Source organism: Ipomoea nil, unplaced genomic scaffold (genome assembly GCF_001879475.1).
Source record: "Ipomoea nil cultivar Tokyo-kokei standard unplaced genomic scaffold, Asagao_1.1 scaffold3238, whole genome shotgun sequence".
NCBI classification, from domain to species: Eukaryota; Viridiplantae; Streptophyta; class Magnoliopsida; order Solanales; family Convolvulaceae; genus Ipomoea; species Ipomoea nil.
The window spans coordinates 1,205,643-1,220,988 of NW_017619666.1; the positions used below are offsets into that span (position 1 = coordinate 1,205,643).

Consider the following 15,346-nt stretch of genomic DNA (forward strand, 5'->3'; position numbering starts at 1 on the left):
TCAGATTCATGGTTAGTTTTTGTAGCACCAAAGGGAGAGAACACAGTTGGTGTAGGTTCGGGTGCAATTGAATATAGCACGTAAACCAACTTTAATTGTTCAAAGAGAATATGCATTCTTTGAGCCCACCTACTGTAATTTTTTCCATCAAGCGCGGTAATTTTTGATAGATCGGGTATGACAAAAGGTGCCATAACGCTAAAGGTTGACTGTTGCACAATAACGCTTTTAATTGTTGGGGAAACGTACAACGTCAACGCACGATCTGGAAGCCTTTTAAGAAGCACGGACACTATGGGTGTATGGTAGAAAGAAAATTTGTGCCGTGTTATAATAACACTACTTTAAAAGCGTTATTTGCCCGGTAACGGTGCAGTTAGAACCCTGGCACGCTTTCGACAGGCCACATAGACCTACTACGGATAGCTTGCACTAGCAATCACGTAGACTACCCTCACTATTGCTCAGACTAAAGGAGAAGGATGGAGAATAGAATAGATGAATCGAAGGTGTCTTCTTAATGAACAAAGGAAGTATGCTATATATAGTAATATAGGCTTCACTCCTTAGCCACTAATGTCCAAAAGAGAAGCTGCACGTCTCATTCTCAACAAAATGAGATTCACTCATTTTGGGAAAAAAGACAGTCACATAAAATGGATTGCTTGGACAAAGTATGACGTGGACCAACGGTTAAGAATTTTCCAACAAACTTTTTCTTCACATGCTTTTGGAATTGAACTCTGCCCATTCCTCATTTAATTTGAATTCATCCTTAAAATATTTGGCAAGAAATTCAGATTTTATCAACTGGTTGTCATGTTGTTCACCACAATTGTGCCTATATGTTTTAATTGTGAAAGGACAATTTTCATTGCTCCTAGAACCAAATATAACCAGTCACAATTTGTATCCCTACACTTTGCTCTAATTCTGCAAAGCTCATTCTTCACAAAGTAGACATTTTTTTTTCTCAATGCTTCATACCTTTTAACTGCCCACTTAAACTCGTTATTATCTTTAAAAATCATCCATTTCTAAAATTTAAAATCTTCCAAGTTGAATTTTGATTCACTGAAAACTAAAATTGAATTACACCCTTCCACATCAGAATTTGAACTAATTCCCCTTAATTCATCTTCAGAATCAACACAATCTATTTCATTTAATTGGGCAATTGAGCTGCCTAATTCCTCCACAACATTGTAATTACAGTATCATGTTCATATCCACTAGAAAATGAGAATCATCAAATTCACCATCTAATGATGTTGATTTTTCATTTCCAGAGTTGCAGTTACACCCTTCACCACTATGTCCTTCATTTTGATAAGTTTATCATCTTTTGTGATTATCAATATCACTAACCCCACAGTGTTTCAATTTATCCAATATAATATTCAACTTGCACATCATATGACCAATTTTCCTCATCTAACTGTTGCGCTATTATTTCCACTTCATTGTTTTTTGGAATATAATATATTAGTTGATACCTAGGCTCTAACACTGACATCCCTGCTCCAACACAATAGTCAAAATATTCTAGATTTCCACAAATGTAATCCATATTAAGTTCCAATAAAAGCAATCCACCATAATACAACTTTACAGTAAACATACCATCTTCACGTGAATCTAACAAACCAAAAGACATTTTACAATTAAATAACTACAACAATAATCAACATTAAGCAATTAAACAAATCCCCCAAACAAAAAATCAAAGCTCAAACCCACTTTTAATCATTTCATAACATTCTACATAACATTTGATTAATACAAATACATATAAGAAAATAATTTAATAAGAATTCATACAATTCACATGCTCAGAATCTTTATAGCAACATAAAAAATAATGGAGGTAGTCAAATCTTTACAGCAGACATAAAAAAATTCAGAACATTAAAGCTATTAAACATGAAACACAAATTTACCCTAAACACGAAGTGACACGAAACTATTAAAGAAATAACAAGAATCGGTATTTTACCCAACAATTAATTAAAAAAATTCACAAATTTTAGATTATATAAATAAATTGATAAAATACTTAGAACCTAAATACAAAACTATTACACAAATAACAACAATTGACATTTTTCACAACAAGCAAATAATCAAAAGTTAACCCATCAACAAAAATAAATTAATGAAAACTTTTGGAATTGCTTAAAACTTTAGAAATTAACAAAGTCTAAGAACTTATATGGTGGAGTTTGCTTCAAGCCAAGCCAAGTAATCGCTGACTAGTCATCGAGAAAACTTCTAAAATATTTCGTCAACACAAAGCCTGAATTTTGCGTGTTTGCTTCAAGCAAGAAGAACAGATAGCTTGGATTTTGATTTTAATTTTTTTTCTCGACAACTTAACGTTTACTTATGGTCTGAAATAAGCAAAAATGATAAAATAATGAGCTTTGAAGACTAATTGTGTTTTGACATAAATACCTTTATATACATTAAACAGCTACTTAACACTCTTGGTAATAGAAGGACGAAAATTATAATGCAACTTGTATTTTAGGGACAAAAAGTAAACACTTAAAACAATTAAGGACTAATCTTACAATTACATTATAATTTAAGAAAGAAAATAACAATTTTCTCATTAATTAATTATTTAGGGTCCAAATCGTGGGGTAAAAGAAAGCGGGTGGTGATCTTTGATACTATTCGTTCCCATACTTCCATTTACTCCTTTGAAACAAAAATCCAGAGGAAGATCAATTATAAATAATTCAACGACAGTAGCTACAGGGAGGGTTTAAGCAGCCGCAGAGAGAGCGCGAGAGAGCTATGGGGAACCCCAAGCAGAAATGGACATCCGAAGAAGAAGAAGCTCTCCGCGCCGGCGTGGCCAAGCACGGCGCAGGCAAGTGGAAAAATATCCAGAGAGACCCTGAATTCAACCACCTCCTACATTCTCGCTCCAACATTGATCTTAAGGTTCTTTCCCCCATAACGCTGCGTGCTTTCTTTTTTTCTCTTCTTGAATGTCTTGATTGTAGTTATAATTTGGTTTCGAATAAGGGGGGCATTGATGATTTGATGTTATTGGGAGGAAAGCCCGAAGGGTTTTAGGGTTAAAGTTATGTGCTTTATGTTGGGAATTCTGGGTTTTCTCTATGGAGCTCTGGGATTTAGTTATTTACATGTTTTAATATGTCTGAAGGTTTTGCTTTCAGTTCATTATTTGGATTGCTCACTAGAAACTGCTGTATTAGCTTGATGAGTTGGTGAATGATTTGGACCTTTCAAAAGTGTGCATTTATGGTAAATCAGATGCCTACATGAAACTACAATTATAAGTATGAGGTAATTTTGGTTCTTCTATATTCAAGTCAATCTGCTTCCTTGGTGGTGTGACTGGAGACTTGGATAGTTGGATGGTGAGGCTGTTTGGTTGGTAGCTAAGCATGGAGGGGATTAAAGCTGCCAGATAAAGGTGGGATTAAGGTTGAAATTGGAGGTACAATACTATGTTTGGTTTGGGGAATTAATGATGGGATTATGAATTGGACTAACAATAATATATGTGGGTTGAAAGCTTAGTGATAGGATTAAGGATGAAAAATCAGAAAACTACTGAGGCCTACAATGTCATCTAGTCCAGAGGAGCGGGGATTTAAGGGGATTATTAGTTAAATCCCTTAAATCATACACCTTATGTTCTTATGGTATAATCTTCAAGGGCTATAAGTGATGGCATGCATTTAATGGGCAACTTGCTCTATGTTATTTAGTTATGCCCTATTGCCCTAGTGGCAAGTGTACTTGGTTGAAAGATTTTTTTTTTTTTTTGTTTTTGTTTTTTCTTTTAAAATTAATAATAATGTTATAAAATTATACCCCAAAAGGCCAAAACCAAAGGATCTGTGGTGTAATTTTATTGGAAGTCAAATGTTTTGGACCTGAGGTTGAGAGACATGGAGCCTTACCTTAGAACTTTGAGAGGTGAACATGTTCATCTTTTCTTAAGAAGTCGTGTGCTTAAATCTATGATATTTTATATGTGCAGGTAGGCCATCATGCATAGTAAGAGGAGGATATGACAATTTGACCATAAAAAGCAAAAGTTTTATTGTGCCGGAATCTACAATTGTTCTAGAATGTTTTTTTTTTTTTTGGCCAAACAACTAGGTTTAAGTGGGTCTTAATATAAGAGGCTTATTGTATTTATTTTTTGTTTAGGATAAATGGAGGAATCTGAACGTAAGTGCAAATGCGCAAGGCTCAAGGGATAAATCAAGGAGTCAAAAGCCAAAGGTCAATGCTGATGTTCCTATGACTCCGGTGCCCAATGCACTAACCCATGCTTCCTCCACTCCACTTTTACTGGATACAGCAACACCAGCAGATGCCGCCGTTGAGGATAACTCAAAATGTTTATTAGATGGAAAAACTGCTTCAAAGTGGGTTTTGTTTTCTCTGCCTTTGTTTTACTTATGTTTCTGCAAGAGATTTCATACTTGGGAGTCATGTTTATTATTTTTGTCCAGTTATAAACTCTATTTCTAGTAAACTGTATGTGACCCTGAGTGTTGAAGACTGAAATATGGAAGATATGTATTGTACACCAGTAGATATGTGGTCAAAAGTTCTGTACATGAAACAAAGTAAAATGCAGCTACTTCATAAATTGGGGTGAAAAATTCATTCTGAAGTAGCATGCCATTTTGCCATGAGCAGATAAAGACAGTGGTTCTGCAACAAACTGATGCTTGTATTAGAGCTTCAGACATAGGGTTATGCAGGCAGCATGGTCTGCTCTAAGCTGAGTATTATGTGTAGATGTTTTGTAGGATGGAGCGTTGATAAGAAAGCTGCCAAGAGAGATCATTGTAAACGCTCAAAGTGTTCTTTGCTACATTCCCTTTTACATCATAACAGAGGGGTCATTAGCAAATTTGATCTGCTTAAAATTTAAATACACTCACAATGGTATCAGGAAACTAAAGAAGGATATAAATAGAAGGAAAACCTGATTAATTTTCTGTTCTAGTTTACACCCTAATCTTTACGATCTATTTTTCTTTTTCCTGTTACAGCTGTAGGATTTTTTTTCTTCATTTTTATAAAATTTTTGTTTAAGGTTACATAATTCTTTATTTTTGTTGTCAGGTACAATGGAATGGTTTATGAAGCACTTACGAATCTAAAGGACCCAAGTGGATGCGATATAGGTACAATTGTCAATTTCATTGAGGTATATATATAAATTTGACATTACCTATCTCCCTTTCTCTATTTTGCTAATTGCTCTCCATTATCTATGGGTATAAAGCCCTTTATGTGGTTTCCTAGCAGATGAGTATCTTCTATGAATTTGATGAGTGCAAGCACTTAGATATGTATTTTTTAATGAAAATGTTATAGACCTATTACTCTCTGTTCAGAGTAAGAATGAAAGAAAGGGAAGGAATTTGTTTTTGGAACTACAATATAGCAATTAAAATCATTGCCATAATTTACAAATTTGTTCAGAATACCCTCATTTAAAAAAAAAAAATTCCTTAATTCACTTGTTCTAATTCTTGAGTTGACCTTGCATTTCTTTTCTCATCATTATTATTGTTGTTATTATTATTTGTTAAATACAGCAAAGACATGAAGTGCCACCAAATTTCAGACGGCTACTGAGTTCTAGGTTGAGGAGGCTTGTTCAACAAGACAAACTTGAAAAGGTAGTTTGATCCTACCATCTAAACCAGTTCTATAACTGATTATCTTGTTCTAGACTACTTTTGTCACCATAGCGGAGTATTATTTGTTTGAACTTCATTGCATCTATACTTGTTTATAATTCAACATTGCTAGTGCCATCATTCTGGTGGTGAGCTCATATGTGGTGCAACTATAAATGTATATAAATTGTTACAAGAATAAGCTTGGAAATGATCCTTGAAGTTTACACTGATGTCGGTCTAATCATTTTTAATGGAATTATGTATTTCAACTGTATGGTATTTATTTTTCTTGATCAAGAGGCACCCTCTGTCATGTTGTCAACTGTGGGATCCCCATCGTATTTCAAAATCATATTGTAAAGCATGATGTATTTAGATTTTAGAATAAGGATCATGCTACCATGTTGCGTGCAAAGGTTTTTGGTCATAGTATAATTTACCGTGAAGTTTGGTTATATTGGGTTGGAATTCTGGATACAGGTACAGAACTGCTTTAGGATCAAGAAAGAGTTCTTACATGCATCATCAACAACTCCGACTCCAAAAATAAAGGATAGTGGGCCAAAAGAGGATTTGCAAAACACTGGCTATCTTGGTGATACAGTAGAAGAAGCAGCTATAGCGGCTGCCTACATGATTGCAGAAGCAGAAAATAAATCATTTGTGGCAGCTGAAGCTGTGAAGGAGGCTGAGAGGGTCTCGCGAATGGCTGAGGATAGTGACGTACTGCTTCAATTGGCAAAGGATATCTATGACAAATGTAACTATGAAAACTTGATTTCTTTTTGGTTCCCTCCTTTTACCATATACATACATGGGAGTGGGATAAGATGCGGACAGCTTGCCCCATGCAAACGTTCCGATGCACTGTCAAGCCATTATCAATGCACCGTAAAACATTCCCAAATGCACCGAGCATTACTTGATTCTCATTGATTGTCAACTCTGGTGCATTTGGAAATGCTTGACGGTGCATTTTAGGAATGCTTGGCGGTGCATATCAAAGGTTGAAAATCAATGAAAAGTGGAGGATGCACCGTAAAGCATTTCCAAATGCACCGGGCACTACCTGATTGTCAACTCTGGTGCATTTGGGAATGCTTTACGGTGCATTTCTAATTGCCTACATAAATGTATGTATATATATTCTTTTATAACCTCTTACCTGACTACTTCCCTTCTTGTTTTGTTCAATCGACAGGTGCTCGTGGAGAAATTGTCATATTGGCATAGGATATGTATGGTCTACAAATCTTTTAGAGGTTGTAAATCAGTGATTATTTTTTGGTTGTTTAGTTGATTAATATGACACTGTTATAGGTCTTAAATCAAGAATTTCTATGTGCAATCTATATATACAGGGATCATCTTTCTTGTGTTGTAAAGATATATGATTCTCGGAAGTTTGCAACCCAGGGCTGCTATCTCTTCTTTTGGGCATTTCAATATTTAGGCTTATAATATTGAGAATTTTCAATTATACTCATTGCTTTAAACAATTTCAGTTTTGATCGTTTGCAATACTGAAAAAGCAGTCATGATGCACAGAAACTTTCAATTTCAAGGGTAAGTATTTTGCGTTTTGGAACACGTAATCGTTTCTTTGAAATAAGCTTAAGAAAACTCTAAAATATTTTGTTTTACTAATTTAAAAAAAAAAAAATTCGTTGTACTATTTATTTGTGTTTTGTATTCTATAATTTCTTGTGTTTTATTTCTTATTTTTGTAATTTTTGTAATATCTATAATCTATATGAGAAATATAAACACCAATATTTCATATTTGCATCTTTGTTTTCTGTTTTGGTGTTTTTTTTCCTCAAAATTTTGTATTTCTTAATTGTATGAACTAATCGATTATGACAAAACAAAGTTCATTCTTTGACTGCAATAAATTAACTGATTTTGAAGTGGCAAAATCTTTTATTTATTTATTTTTAGATTGGATGATCAAATAGCTCTGCCAACTTATACCAAAACAAAAATTGAACTTTTAAAATTTGAAAGTTTTAAATTAACACTCAAATTTTTATTTTTAAAAGTGTAATTGAGTCATTTTAACATATTATCATTGGGTAATTACTAGATCATGACAAAAATGCTCTCAATGCAAGATTGCGCCTCACAGTGTTTGGAGAAAGACTTTGACTTGTTGGAAAAGAGCACTAAAAAAAAATGAAGCATGTGGCACTAGCACCTCCCGTGGCTATAGGGGGCTTGGCGAATGTGCGGATTTTGAACGAGATGGAGGGGATCAAGGAGGCTTGACGGGAGGTGCCACTTGGGTTCCCAGATTGCTATGGGGTTCGAGGGTGGCAATTATAGTGGGCCAGATTTTGAACGAGAGATGGACGATGGGGATTTTGGAGGACATATGACGAGTTTGGCGGACAGAGCGACAAGGTGAGGTGTCCCTCTATCAGACTAACAGTAGAGGAAGAGTTGCTTAGGAGACTATGGCGGCAAACACTAATCATCAAGGTATAATGAGGAGAAGAGTTGGGTATGAATACCTGCTTCGCTGCCTTGGCATCGAAAGGAAACATTGACCTTGTGGCCATCGATAACGACTACTTTCTAGTCAATTTTGGGTCGAAGGATGACTATGAGTTCGCCAAGTACGAAGGGCCATAGATGTGGCTCGACCACTAGCTCCCTGTGAAGGAGTTGACGCCTGACTTTGACCTAGCTAGTAAAGACATAGAAAGTCCTAGTGTGGGTTAGATTCTATAGAATATTACAACCTAATTTCTTAATGAAAGTGGGTGAAAAGATTAGCCAGCCCGTTCGTGTGGATCAAGCGACTAGCCAGGTGTCTAGGGGAAGGTTCGCTCGCCTTGTATGTTGGTTGACATTACTAAGCCTTTGGTGGCGAAGTTAAAACTCAAGAAAAGAGTTTTCCATGTGAAATATGAAGGCATACATTTAATATGCTTCAGTTGTGGAGTCTACGACCACCGCTAGGATGCGTGCCCAAGGAGCGCTTGCAATGATGGTGGGGGTGACGTGGGACTGTTGGAGGACGAGGCTGTTGCTTGTAATGTCGATCAAAGAACCTTTCGAGATACTGGAAAAAAGAACTCTTGGTAAGTTCGTGCTTGAGGAGTTGTTTGGTTCATAGATGCTAGTGGCTAGACAAGGGAAGAAACCACATGAAAGGAGAAGACCACGAGAGAATAGGTGTTGCGCAGGGCATCCCCAAACCACAAGCACCAAGGGAGAGGCCCCCAATGCCAAGCAAGGGGGCGTCGAGGTTCATCGCATTAGGAAGCCCTCTGCGAAGACAACTTTGTCGGGGTCAAAACAGCGTGTGATCCTGAACCCCATGTAATTGTGGAATGCTTCAACAACATTAATTCCACCAATTACTCCTCGTTTCCACCACCTGATCAGTTTGGCTTGATTCATTCCATCAGCGAACGATACAGAGTTGTCTCTCAGGAGCTTAAAAATAACATTGTTGATTGATTCATCAGAATTCAGGCTTGTGACTTTCTTAATGGAATCAAGTCTGGCGTTAACCCTCCTTTTAGCTTCAACAGCTTCCTCTCTTTGTCTCTTTTTCGCCCTCTCATTTTCTTCATCTCTTCGCTTTTGATCATCTATCTTTTGTTTCATATAGAAGATATGATCAATCTTGCGCTGTCTATGCCATCTCTTGGTTGAGGGTGGCATATTCTCTCATCGAAATATCCTGCCACTGTCTTCTTCATAAGGTACATAGGGAACCTCTTTACCATCAGTGTTAATAGTGGTGCGTTGAGAGGATTTCGTACTTCTGCTTCTTCCTTTGTAAGGCTCAATACTGAGAGTGGGATTAGAGCTTCTTTGACCTTGCCTAGGAGGGTACCTATCTTCCCCATTTTTGGCATCATGAGTAGATTGGGATGCTATTGCTGTTAGTACTGTAGGCATTGAATGGATGAGATCAGCAATTTCCAGCATTTCTTCACGCATGATCTCCTAGTTCTTGCCCAATATTAGTTGACTCTCATGCACCATGTCAACTTTCTCCTCAACTTGGTCCACTTTAGATTTGATGGAGCGCTGGACATCTAGAACAATGTGTTAGTCCTCCCATATTTGCTTGAGGCCACCAAGAAGATTGTCTAGAAGTGTTTGCATGCCTTCCATCATCTTTTCTAAGCTGGCCAAAGACTTAACAACCGAGTCTTTAAATTCTTGATATACTTGCATGGACGTCTCGACTGCAGGTTGGCTAGAGGAACGAACAAAACTCCTAGTCTTTACTCCTTTTCGTACTTGAGCTCTTGTCTCATCGGCCACCTTCTGAGTCTTCCTGACCGTTTTCCTCATCCTCTTAAACAAACTTTGTTGCTCCACAGCCATGGACTTAAGTGTTGTCATCAGCGAAGTAAGTCCTTCCATGGGCCGGGTTGTAGGAGAGGAAATGTGAGTTGGACCAGCTTCCTCGGAAAATGGATTCTTTGGACTCGCTTTGAGAGGTGCTTCCCTATTTCCACCTCTAGAGGAATCTAAATCCGAGTGGAGAAGAAATCCCTTCCACAACTGAAATTTGTCTTGGGATCTCCTCGACTATAACTCCTTAAGTGGTAGTGGGCTCGGCCTAACCCCTCGGTTCTACATCTTACATCTTCTCGAGTGGGTGTGAGAATAGGCGAACGAACTTCTACTCCTTGAGCTTCATCACCCCACGACTTTTCAACCTCTCGAGCGAGCGATTGACGGCTCGGTATTTCCACTACAACAGCTTCACTACTCGGTACTTCAACCTTTGGAGTAGGAGTAATGATGTGCTTTGTTGTCTCGGCTGCTGCGACCACTCGGGTGAATATGTCCTACTAACCTCTCGAGCCTGTTCTAAACTTGGTTGTTCCCCCTTGGTTGGTGTCGTCTAGGCTAGTCTCTCTTCTAACTGCTCGGTCACCGCCTGTTCCTTAGTAGGTTTACTCTTCGGCTTCTTTAACAGGGTGCCTTAGACGATTTATCTTGGTTCGAGGTACCCATTGCTAATTTCTTCTTGGCTTTAGCCTGTTTGATCAACTCGGCTAGGGGAACATTAGATGAGCTTTTTGCCTAAGCTGGAGCCTTTTTGGACTTCTTCTTAGGAGGAGTAGCAACTTGACCCTTCGGTGTTGGGGGGTCTCGTCCTCATGTAGTACTTGTTGGGATGGGCTGCTACGCAGTTGTGAACACAAATAATCAAAATTGTATATATTCACAAAATCGGGTTACAATGTGTGTATAATTTAAGATTAAGACTCCGGTACAAAATCTCTATGTAGTCCTCTGATTCTTCACTAACGTGCTCTACTGAAGTGCCTCCGAGATTCAAATGGTGCCTCCTGGATTCAAACGGCGTTGCTTCCGGGATTCAAGTGGCGTGATCTTAAACAGCAAACATCAAGCTTCAAGACAGTCAACTCTGCAGAGCTTCAAAGTACCTCCAATGCCCCTTCAAGTTGCTTCAAGATCTTCAAAACCTTCAAAATGCCTTCAAGTCTTCAAATGTCTTCAATGAGCTCTCAAATCTTCAAGTCTTCCAAGTCATAGACGCTCCTGACTCGCATGAGCTTAAACTGTGTACGGTAAACTCCAAGCCCGCATGAGTTTAAATTGTTAACGACCCTACCTTTTCAAATGGTCCTTTGAACTACGTTTGACTTGATCTCCTTAGCAGGAGTACGTAGGGCTGAAGATTATTCATACTAGTTCAAGATTATTTATTTTCCAAGTTTTATGTGGTTGAAGAAATTGATTTTATTTGTGGATGTTAGGAAAATTAGGGCTGTTATTTGGGATCCTGAACTAGTATAAATAGGGCTGGATTTTTCAGTAGAAGGAAGTCAGTTTTTAGAATAATTTTATTTTATTCTGTAAACACTTTTGCAATGTACTACTAAGTTCGAATTTTCCAATTCAAGAGATTATTGATATTTGATTCTTCAAGTCCAGTGATATTTATTTAGCTTAATTAATCTTTACTTCTTATTATTTATATGTCTTCTATTATCTTGTTATTACTGCTTTGATTAATTGTACAAAAAGAATTCGTTGTTCAATTTTCAATTCAGTAAATTGCTATTTAGAATGCTTGAATCCGTAATTGTTTAAGTATTCTAAACCTTAGTGGTAAAATAACATAGTTGATTATAAAATAGATTTTCAATCTAAGTTAAGGAGATGTATAATCTAGCTTAAATGAATCGTGCTTGCGAGTTTGTTGGCTAGAGTTGGTAATCTTTCTAATTCTTTTAATGCTGTTAGTAAATTAAATCCTAAGAGCTTGTTTAGGGTTGTTTATTAACTAGGGAAGTAATCAAAGAGCCTGTTTTTGATTACCGACAAAGTAAGGAAAGATAGGTTGTTAGAGCTTGTTAATAACCATAACCAATTTGGTAAGAGTAGAGTAATTTTGTCTTGAAACCAATGATCTGTCTTGTTAGAATTAAATTGATATTATGTCTTGAGTTGGATACTAGTTGCTATTGATTATTATTATTATTTTAGATTTGATATTATTTGTCAACTTATTTTTGCTAATTAAGTTTCAATTCTCGTCCCATTCTTGTTTAAGTCTTTTGTTAAAATAAGTCTAACCAATCTCTGAGGGTACGACCTTACTCATCACTATTGCAGTTCCTAAGAGTAAGTAATTTATAATTTGTTGGATTCGACACCCATCAGTAGGCAGCTTAGAAACACTTTCTTTTCTAAGTTCAGTCATGATTAAAATAAACCCTTTGTGTCACGTTTGTTCAAAACAATATAGATTCATTGAAGTTTAATCATCTCTGTTCATGTTATACTTTAAAGTAAATTCTTTTGTTAGGTTTCTATTGAAGTGACTCATTTGGGTTTAGACTTAGTTGCTTTTGTTCATATTTTCTTTCAAGTTCACTTTTGCACTTGTAATCAAGAAAATTGTTTGCAAGTATTGTTGAGTAAAAAAAATAAATTCAATTCGTGTCAAAGTCTCGTTTTCAAAATAGACTCATACAAAGTAGCCAAAATACCCAAAAAAAAAAAAAAAAAAAAAAAAAAAAAAAAAAGAAGAAGAAGAAGAAGAAGAAGAAGTAAACAAATGGAAAGAATCGAAGGAATACAAGAACTAAGTAAAAGATCTAAAGTATTCTAAAACCCATAAGATCTTTCTTGTACGCTTCTAGCTCTTTTTTTTTTTTTGACTAAAACAAGTTTTTCTTCATCTTCGTTTGTCAACATGGGGCTGTCTCGAATGCGCTTAACTTCTTCCTCAGCAGTGGCCACAACCTTTTGTGATGCGTCATGTTGTTCTTGAGCCTTGGTCACAAGATCTTGGAGTTTTGGCTTTTGATCTCGAATCTTCCTCAACTTTTCCTGGGATCTTTTATCGTTTCTTCTAGGAGGGTTTCTTGATCATCAGAGTCTTGGAGTATTTTCTGTTGGTCAAGCAGAAACACTTCAGTTTGAGAATGCTTTTGTTGAGCTTCTTTGGGAGCACCTTGCGCTAGACATAACTCCTCAACTTGAGTTTCGACGAGCATTGCATTTGAGAGCTGCGACCGCGTTTGATTATAATCTTTGGCATTCTTAAATAATTCGGCTACTCGTTGCTCCAACGTTGACAGGTCCACTTCGTCTCGTTTCATAAATTGGAGTTGTTTCTCAACACTTCGTTTGAAAGAAGAAATGCTTTCAAAATTGAAATCTCATTAAGCTTCCCGTAGCTATCGCTCCAAAGACTTGCGATAAAAGTCATGTATCGTGATATAAACGATTCTGTGCCATGAAGGATAGAGGCTTGGGATGGTTCCGGTTGTGATTCTTGATGAGTTGTGTTTGAGGGCGGCGTTGATTGATGAGATGCTACCTCGAGGTTAAGGGGGTTAGAACTTTGTCCTCCACTAATCGAAGAATGGTGATTTGATGATTGGGCGTTGTCTCTAACATGTGGCTCGACAGAATCTTGTAAGAAATGCATGTACGTTAACAAAGGCCAAAGTTCAACAATATATGGAAGGCAAAAAGTTTGAGGAGGTTTCTTAACCTTGTTCAATGGTATCCCTTTGGACCGTTTTCAACAGCGATCTTTATCGTCATCGCTAGCAGCATCCTCGCCCGAGCTTCATTGTCTCACTTGTTCCTCCCTCCTTTTTTGAGTCGCATGTCCCGAGGTTTGATCTCGAGATGACGTGTCCTCTTGTGCATGTGCTTTGCCTTTCCTCGAGGCAGTTAATTGGTCTCTTTGCTCTTGAGTTCTTTCATCGTCAACGGGTATGTTTGGGTTTCCATTGACGGTTATGTTTGTGATACGATTCTCAAGAAGGTTTGCACGCACATTGATCAACCAGGCTTTGTACTCATCTGAAAAATGCTTCTTTGGAGCAGTCAGGTTCATGGGAAATGTAGCCTTGGATTGGGAGTTGATATTATCATATTGGCGATGAAGTCGGAATCATTCGGTGAGAGAAACATGGCGGACATCCTTCTCTAACAGGCCGTGGGCATATGCTTGATAGAATCTGAATTGACTGCTGAAGCGATGAGGCATATAAGGCTCAGCTTTGCATTGAGATCCTTGGCTCAAAACGAGGAAACTGGGGCGCAAACCTTTGAAGTATTCAGAGTTCTCTTCACATCCTTTACCGTTGTCGCAAATGATAAAATCTCTATCATTTTTGCGTGAGGTGCAGAGCCAAGAATCGCACTCCCCTTTGAATATCCTCTTACGGGCATCCATCTTGTTGTAATGCTTTGCACCACCTTCCCCAGAAATGGTTACCATCTTTGGATAGGATAATGTGAGGCTAGGGGTTTTAAAATGGGTTTGGAAGTAAGCTGCTAGAGTACACATAATGGATTGGGAAATGATCTCCTATTTGACCGGGAGAGTGAGATTCCGAGATTGAGTTTAAGCCAAAATAAAATGTTTGTAAGTACTGGAGCCGCAAGGCATACCTTATTTCCTCTAGCTATCATGCATGCCATCTTGAAAGTCTCGGGGCGAATGGTTCTGATTGGTGTACCTGGTAGGATGAACATGCAAAGCCAACAAGATAAGAACGCGGCTAAGTAGGTTTCCCCTTCAAGATGTTTGGAAATACCCGGTTCAACAAAGGGCACTTTGCTCACATCTAACCATCTGACGGAAGCGTCAAGTATTTCGCTTGGGTTGTGGGTAGACCTTGGTCGAGATTTTCTAGTCTTCTTTTGAGTTGGAGGTGGAGGAGCTACATACTTTCGGGTTTTCCTGCACCAGAAGTCGATCCATCGTGATGTTTGAACATAGGTGGTGTCATCATCTTGCTGATTTAAATGGTAAAATGCCTCGAAAAGGCACGCGCAACACTTGTTTGAATTCTTGGTCAGGTCCAAGGCACTTGGGATGCGTTCGTCATAAATGTCGCCAGACAATGGTAGTCCCCCAAGTATGTGAATATCTCGAGGCGATATGCCCAACCCACCAGAGGAGGTAATCAGTGTGTTAGTCTGCGGGCACCATGCTTCACTAAGCATGATGCCCGCGGACTAACACACTGATTACCTCGTGCGGTGAGTGGAGCATATCGCCTCGGGATTTGCACATACTTGGGGGACTACCATTGTCCGACGGCATTTATGACGAACGCATCCCAAGTGCCTTGGATCTGACCAAGAATTCAATCAAGTGCTACGCGTTTCTTTTCGAG

The 15,346-nt window shown here is 37.8% G+C and overlaps 1 protein-coding gene across 1 annotated transcript; it reads left to right on the forward strand.

Moving 5' to 3' along the window:
* Window positions 1-2,660: 2,660 nt before the first annotated feature.
* LOC109169027 (telomere repeat-binding factor 4-like) lies at window positions 2,661-7,121 on the forward strand. Its single transcript, XM_019317928.1, has 6 exons — window positions 2,661-2,952; window positions 4,198-4,418; window positions 5,128-5,212; window positions 5,607-5,690; window positions 6,174-6,453; window positions 6,895-7,121. The coding sequence occupies exons 1-6, from the start codon at window positions 2,803-2,805 to the stop codon at window positions 6,924-6,926; spliced, it is 852 nt and encodes a 283-aa protein (XP_019173473.1). The 5' UTR covers window positions 2,661-2,802; the 3' UTR covers window positions 6,927-7,121.
* The last annotated feature ends 8,225 nt before the right edge of the window (window positions 7,122-15,346 follow it).